Below are 8,525 nucleotides of genomic sequence, written 5' to 3'. Positions count from 1 at the left end.
GAAGGTATAATTACGAGTCCAATGTCAAAAACGTCGGGTCCGATGTTTTAGGGTTTCGGGATAGCGGGTTTGCCTTGGGTTGCATCGGGTTAGTGTCGGGTTTGCCTCGGGAATATAGAGAATGTCGGAGATAGCGAATGGTGGGTTACTGTCAGATGTTTCGGATAAAGAAAGGATGATATTGCGGAATCCAACTAAGAACTATGAATATCGGATGACCTCCTCCTACTTGGAGGTAGAAAGGTAAGTAAATAGGTAGGAGGTATGCAAAATATATAGTATCTATGTAGAATTTCGGAGTGCTATAGGCGAAAGTAGTAGCACTGATTTTTGGGTCCAATGGCCTATGTAATAAGACACAATGTACTGCGGACATGTAATAACATGTTCTACAGTGTTAGCGACGTGAAAACTGATAACTGTGCACCTAGTGGGGATAGATATGACAGGACAAGACATAGGGAGGACAAGTGCATGGGAAAATATCGGGTCCGTTGAGTCTGATGCACGGGAAACGTCAGGTTCGTCGGATAAGCGTCGGGTTTAGCAGATAATCATCAGATTGAGCGGGTGAGTGTCGGATAACATCGGGAAGTGATTCGTGTGCAATTGGTGTTTGACATGTATTGGGAATTAGCTAAATACGAGCCTAGCGCGAGCTTGAGTGCTACAACAGCACACATAAAATAGGTGACTTCTGGTCAAACATACCTCAATATGAACAAAGAGCAAAATGCGCCATCTGTCACGATGAAATAGAATCTATGGCATATATATTAACAACATGCCACTCAAATGAAAGAAGAAAAATCTGGAAACTAACAAAAGATATATGGCCAAGAAATACGGCCCATGGCCAAGAATAACAATTGGCACAATACTGGGATGCGGATCAATCCATATCAAAAAACAAAACAACAATAACAATGAAAACATCACACCAACAAACAACAACGTACCAAACTTAAAACACATACCAGGCACCTCAAGACTCTTCTGAATTTTAATATCAGAATCTGCACATCTAATATGGGCCATTAGATGCGAAAGAGTAATAGGAAATAAAAACATCTCGAATAAAACAATCGAAACAAGATGGGCAAACAAATTAAACATGAGAATAACAATTGATAGAATGATCGCTAACAAAATAGACAAAAACACATGTAAACTAGTCAAAACAACATGGTCAGAAGTAATATCACCAACAACGCATATTCCTGAAAATTGGGTAACAAACCAAGAGGTTTTAGTGGGTATTAAACCACCCAGGCCCTCCACCGAACGAGGTCACCAGGTGTATTAAAGTCCCACACATCCCATACAACACAAAGAGTGTGTAAAGGCATTTTTCCTCAGACCAGTGTTTTCTAAATGGTCACCGATATAGTGTGTTTAGTAGAACTAGATTAGTCAGTGGCTACTAAACTAAGTGCTTGTCTAGAAAAAAAAGAATTGAGGTAAATGTGAATGAGCAGTGTGCACTACTTTGCCCTGATTATCATGCACAGTACTGGAATGGCCAACATTTTGAAGACACTAACCTGTGAGATCTTGGACTGTGACTTCAGCTTGGACACCCCCTTGAAGAATGTTGCTCTAATCCATTATTAATTCATAATGACTTTGCCATCCTCAATATTAATGGAGTACACAATGTTATACTCTGCTTCTGTGAATGTCAAACAGCTCAATCTCATACTACACAAGTCCTTTACATGCATTGGTTCCCAGCTACTACACTGGAACCAAAGACTGCCACAACATTTCAACTTTTCCACAACTTCCATATACTTTCCTTTGAATTGAAAGCCTCCACTTTTGAGTACTGGCAAACACTTGCACACTTGACTAATAACACAGGCCTTAACCCACCAAAAGTAAGTTCTCAATTTAATCTAATTTATTCATTCCTAATAGTTGCTTAAAGGATCGCTATAATGCTCCCTTATGGATGGTGAAGGAATGGTGAAACCTTACTCTACTCAAATATTTAGGATGAGGCTATGATTCTGGTAGGGTTGATGTAATGCAACTTGGTGCATGTGCGGTACTATATCCTGCTTGCCCTCAGCTGGACAAGAATCTTCCAGATGGCTGAGAAGATACACCATCTGAGGATAGGTATATCATATGTTGGTCCATTCTGTATACCTTATTCACACATGAAATAATCTAGATGGAAATATTCCTTGTTCTTGCAATAGATGCTAACTTCTGCCTTACACACAAAAATAGATCATCTAACAAGGCTGACCCTAGTCTTAATAAAGGCTGGGCATACTTTGTCAAAGAGAACACATTCAAAAAATTTCTCCATGACACTGGCAAGCAGCCACAAGAGGTATGGAACATTTATCTGTACCCTCCACCCTTACTGCACCCTCAATTACCTAGTCCTGCTAGTGCATGCCTGCAAAACATGCCAGAGATAAAACTACAATAACAAAACCCACTCATGGATCCAGTTTAAACCTTTTGCATATCCTAGCAGACACTCAGATGCACCTCAATAATGAACAACCTCATGAGCTAATGGCAAATGCTTTTAATCTACATGAGGGGTTCAGTTCATAATATGTGTCTCTCTCAACATTCATCAAACACTTATGCTAGTCCATCAAGCACACATGCTAGTTATGCACTCTTTAATCCTGCTCATGATATTCTCTACACTCACACTGGTCCATCAAATGTTTATGCCAGTCCATCAAGTGCTGTCTTGTTACTTAAGGGTCTTATATAAAAGTTGTATATAATAACAACATAATTATACATGGTGAAAACTTCTTGCCAGTCCTTAAGTTCACAGTCTCTGACTTTTCTACTTTATAGGAGGTAATATGACGAGTTCTTGAGAGGATTTAGTTTGTTGTTCTCTTCTTGTATAGTCTTATGCAAAGTATAGTGGAATGTTCTGTATTCTGAATAATTTCATTAGATTTGTTTTAGCCTAGTAGGCCATGTTTCAACCTATAAAAGTCTGTTTCAAATTTGACATCCTTAGATTTGTGTCTCACTTTCCATTAAAAGAGAGAGTCTCATGTATATATAGTCAACCCCTGTAAGGTAGTATATAACTTTTAGAATAGAATAATGATGTGTTCTAGTCTTACTTCAAGGCACATTGTCTGCACTTTTATTCTTACATACTCTCACACAGTTTGAGAGAAGAATGAAAAATAGGAAGCTATATTTCATAGGTGAAAATGAGGTCCTTTTATACCTTTTGGAATCTTCTTACTAAACATGATTCTGTCAGATGAATTGATAAAAATGTGGCTTACAAACCAAGTGATAAATCAGCTTTTACTAATATACATTATAAATACTATGTAATTTTATAAAGAAATTACAAAGCATGACAGAAAGGTGCTAACTCTTCTCAGGGATTGGTCATGCAGAAGCTGACAAACCAAGCCTTTAGGTGAGCTAAATCATCCTTCTTACTAACTATATTATAAACAAAGTTTAGTGTCTTACAAAGAACTTACAAAGCATGACTAACTATGACTGAACATGTTGAGTCATATTTAGATATTGTTACAAAGCATGATGAATTATAACTAAACATGTTGAGTCAGCTTAAATAATGTTATAAACCAGAATATTTTCCAGTCACATAATGTGCTGAAAATAAAATCTGGTAGCTGAAAGAAGCCAAATAAAAATAAATAGTCAGAAATAAATAAAGATACAAAACTTGGTGACTGAAAGAAGCCAAATAGAAATAAACAATTAGAAATAAACAGAAGGTCACATGCTTAATACAAATACAAGACAATGAATTAAAGGAAAAATAGAGAGTTAGACAGTCTCTTATATTTTCCTTATCACTCTTTATATATAACTAATATAGACATACCATGCATGACAGCATGCAGGCTGATTATGCACCCTTCACCTCTGCTTACCTCAACACTCACATTAGTCGAACATTATTGAGTACTCACACTGATCTATCAAATGCTCTCACTGACTTATCAAGCACTTATATTTATCTATTGAGCACTGCTGATACATTCTTCAACCCTCAATATAATTCACCTCATGGGCTTTTAGGCTTTAATTATGAAGACTATGGTGAGTTGTTTGAACATCAATATAACATTGTAGCTAATGAATCACACAGAATCATATAGTCCCAGGCATCTTAATGATCTGTCCTATTCCAGTAGTATACAGGCCCCCAATCTGCATCACATATAACTTCCACAATTGTTTGACAACAATGAGGATGAACCGATAAAGCCTCAATATGGTCCTCTCTCCATCATGATGGGTGAAATATCACAATTGCATATCATACATGTAAGTAGTTTTAATTATCTTTCACATCCTTCACTGAAATTCTATATTATGGATAGCAGGATCCACTCATTATCTAACACATGACAACATACTTGAAAATTACCTGTAACCCTATATATTGCTCATGAGACCATTATTTCTGCAACAACACAGACAACTGTAAGCCTTGCAGGAGCACTGGACGACAACAACTATTATTTCTAGCTACAAAACCAATGCACAAACAGATTTTCAAGTGTTCAAAAAAACTTGTAATAGACATTGTGTTTATGGAAGATGTGATAGCTTTGTACTGCCAACAAAAAATAAATCATTAAGTCTATCATTTAAAATACCACACCCAAGATTCCAGGCCTTTGTGATATATTGACTTAGAGTCTGTTAATTGTTTTTTAACTAATTGACTAATAGGAATATCCTGCTGGAAGAATTAAAACAATAATCCTATAAAAATCTGGTGGGCAGTTGTTGTTATGTGTACAGTACTTATGATACTTACTTGAGAAGACATGTCAGTAATGGCCTGTAAATTTTTCCCTCTGTAGAGTAGCCTGATTTCCTCTAAGGCCTTTTGTACTGATCATGTGAGACATCTGGCTCAAGAGAACAAGTTTATGCACAAATATTCATTCAATGTGGTACTTTTTTTCTCACTTCAAATCACATACTGACTTGTCAATAGGATGGAACACTGTCAATTCACTTGAAGTTCAAAAACTCATTCATTCTTTACCTTGTCCAAAAACTGGTATAGAACATATACTTCCAACTGAACAATTTGCTCCTCTTGCCACATAAAAAGTTGCACTTCATAATAGGAGCAGCTGGTATAATTACAAAACATGTACTGTTGAAACAGGGACACATGATACTTACTGCATCTAAGTTATCCTCAGATGCAAATTCTTCTACCTTTCAGATGATCTGCTTGGACATAGATAGTCTTACTAATGAGAAGAAAGCTGATTTGGACAAGTAGAAGGATCATATGGTCATTTATAGGATTTTTCAACAGCACATTAGGAATGAGCTCTTATATTTTGACTTGAGCTCCACAAACTTAGACCATGGCTCAGATGCTGATGCATGACATGTATATTATAAACTATAATACTTGTATTATCCAGTATATTTCTTTTTCATATATATATATTTTGAAAATGCAATTCTTTTTCCTTTGCAAAGTTAATTATATTTGACTATCCCACTTACTTAAGCACATCTGGTTGAACATCTGTCTCAATTAAACTAAGATGAGTACTTATGAACACTGTCCTAAGCTACACCTAATGTAGCATATTCAGAACATGTTTTAAAGCTTGTATCAACTGACTTGAGTTTTTTAAATATAGTGCAGGCTTTTTTCCTGCCACCTCCAGCCATGTCATCTGTCCCATATAATACAATCTATCCTGACCCTGGCCCCATACCTATTTCTATCACAGAGTCCCAGCTTTCTAGAAGTATTGCAAAACTAAGTCCCTATAAGGCTCCCAGACCAGATAGAATCTGTAACATCATATTCATCTGTTGTGCTGCTTTACTTGAATCATATCTGCTTCACCTTCTTAGGGCCACATTCACACTCAAGACTTTTTTGAAAGAAAACAAATTAATTTTATTGTCCTTTAAGGTCGAAGACCCTATGTAGAACATAGCCCTGTTCATGGAGAGCTTACTCCTGCTTGAACTATTGTATGTATAGGTGCTGGCATGATATCAATGGAAATAAAGTACTTTGCCAGCATAATATTTGGCAATCACTCAAGCCTTACTACCCTCCTTAGCATGATTTTACAACAGTTGTCCTGCAGAAGTCAAGCAAGCTCAACTATACTGTCACAAAAGCTTATCAATCAATCACCCTTCTAAATACAACTTGCTAATGGCAGTAGTCACCTATCAAATGACTTACCTCCTCAAATATCCTAACCTGCTCTTTAGTACCTACTTTGTGGAATGCCCTAGAAAGCAACTATCAAGGACACATGGCAGCAAGAGAAAGTAGTTTTAGCTTTGTTCTTAGATATTGAGGGTGCATTCCTGAATGCAGTTACTAACCTGCTTCTGTACAACATGAGATTATGGTGCATACCTAAATCTCCTGTAGGCTTCACTGAACATTTACTGATAGGTCAACACACACAGCTCAAGTTCAATGGTTATCTCTTGGAATGAATCTGACTCTGACCTCATAGATATAGCATTAGGGTGTGGCAAGAAAGAATAAACCCTGGCCTTTGTTGATGACACCCATGTGTGTGAGGAATAATAGCTAGATGAGAAGGGGTGAAAGGAGAAGAAATAGTAAAGTGGGGTAAAAACTCAAATAGACCTCTGGATGCGAGTGTAGATTTGGCCCAAGGGGATTGCTACTGAGAACAATTCCTCTAAGTAAAAATATGAGGGGAAACTTAGTGATTAGTAAGAGTAACTGAGAGTAGAGGGAATGCAAACATTAGCACCAATGCAAAGTGAGCGTGAGCAAACTGCTGAAAGGCATAATGTGCTGCAAGTGCGAGTGAGCTGCCAAAAGTGTGATGCAACATGAAGCCATGCGGCCAAAATACAACCAAGCACAGAAGCGCACAATTGGGCTGAAGAGTTAATATGAAAAGTCATGAATGCTAAGGTGAGACAGTGCAATGATAACAGAGAGGACATCTGACGATATGCAGGTGTATGAGGGTGAATGTTAGGGCCGCCAATGAAGATGTGCACACAGAAGTATGCTGAAGGTTTTAGATTTTAAATTGAATTTATTAATGCATGAAAACAGATGATAGATTCCTTCCTGGGAGATAGATGATACATAAAAATTGTAAGTACAAGTATATATGAGAGCATGCCAAAGTGCTATTCAGAGCCAAGTAGGTAGCAATAATATGTAAGTGGGGTCCATAACGCAAGTAATGAGAATATAAAGGAAATAGCTTCGGGAATATGATCAGTCTAATATGAATTGAGTAAAAATATGCACCAATGAATGAGCAGAGGAAGGACATGCAATGGTGTAGCACTCAAGCTTGCGCTAGGCTCGTATTCAGCTATTTTCCCATGCATGTCACACACATGAATCACTTCCCAATGTTATCCGACACTCATCTGCCTAATCCGATGTTTATCCACCAAACCCAATGCTAGTCTGACGAACCCGACGCTAGTCCAATGAACCCGATGTTTCCCGCGCATCGGACCTGATATTTTCCCATGCACTTGTCCTCCCTATGTCTTGTCCTGTCATATCTATCCCCACTAGGTGCGCAGTTACTTGTTTTCACATTGCTAACATTGTAGAACATGTTATTACATGTCCGCAGTACATTGTGTCTTATTACATAGGACATCGAACCCGAAAATCAGCGCTACTACTTTCACTTATAGCACTCTGAAATTCTACATAGACACTATATATTTTGCATACCTCCTACCTATTTTACTTACCTTTCTACCTCTGAGTAGGAGGAGGTCATGTGATATTTAGTAGTTCTTAGCTGAATTCCGCAATATCATCCTTTCTTTATCCGAAACATCTGACAGTAACCCGCTGTTCGCTATCCCTGACACTATATTCCCGAGGCAAACCCAACACTAACCCGATGCAACCCAAGGCAAACCCACTAACCCAAAACCCAAAAACATCGGACCCGATATTTTTGACATTGGACTCATAATTATACCTTCAGACTTTGTTTCCCACACTTCGGACTATCTTCCTTTTCATATAACTAATCATTCTAATACCTTACAGCTAACCCCTCGGGTTGAACACACTTGTCTTGCAAGTATAGCAGACTAGGCTGTACACGACCACAACATTTTTATATTGCTGGCTACTTACTTTGTGTAGTGCCCAGCAATTGTTGTATCTCTACAATGAAGCTGAAGAAAAGTCGACATGCATGCATGAGCCATGGCCATCAGCTGATAACAGAATGATTGCATGCCACATTAGCAATAGCACATGCAATGCAAGGACCTAAGGGACACTGCAAAAATAGCCTCTACAAGGTCACAAGGACTCCAAGTCCTACACCACATTCATCACTATAGGGACATCTTTCCAGGAAATCCACACTATCCTCAAACACATGCTAGAAAGGCTAGGGAAGCATATGAATGGGCTAGCAACCACAACTTAAAGTTCGAAACCTTCAAATTTGTATTAGTACACTTTTCCATGAACACTACTAAGAAACACCTATTTCTCATTA

At 37.9% G+C, this 8,525-nt stretch overlaps 2 protein-coding genes across 2 annotated transcripts; both read left to right on the top strand.

Moving 5' to 3' along the window:
* Positions 1-1,589: 1,589 nt before the first annotated feature.
* On the top strand, positions 1,590-1,928 carry F5147DRAFT_572194 (uncharacterized protein; the record flags this gene model as incomplete). The annotated part of the gene is made up of 1 exon (XM_041431073.1): positions 1,590-1,928. A coding segment is annotated over one exon (339 nt), but the record flags the coding sequence as incomplete, so codon positions are not given.
* Positions 1,929-5,659: 3,731 nt separating this feature from the next.
* Positions 5,660-5,962, top strand: F5147DRAFT_572403 (uncharacterized protein; the record flags this gene model as incomplete). Its single annotated transcript, XM_041431083.1, has 1 exon — positions 5,660-5,962. A coding segment is annotated over one exon (303 nt), but the record flags the coding sequence as incomplete, so codon positions are not given.
* Between the last annotated feature and the right edge of the window lie 2,563 nt (positions 5,963-8,525).

This window comes from Suillus discolor (assembly GCF_016758755.1).
Source record: "Suillus discolor strain FC423 chromosome Unknown F5147scaffold_14, whole genome shotgun sequence".
Classification (NCBI taxonomy): Eukaryota; Fungi; Basidiomycota; class Agaricomycetes; order Boletales; family Suillaceae; genus Suillus; species Suillus discolor.
The sequence above is the reverse complement of the archived record's forward strand: the minus strand, read 5'-3'. Positions and strand labels throughout refer to the sequence as shown.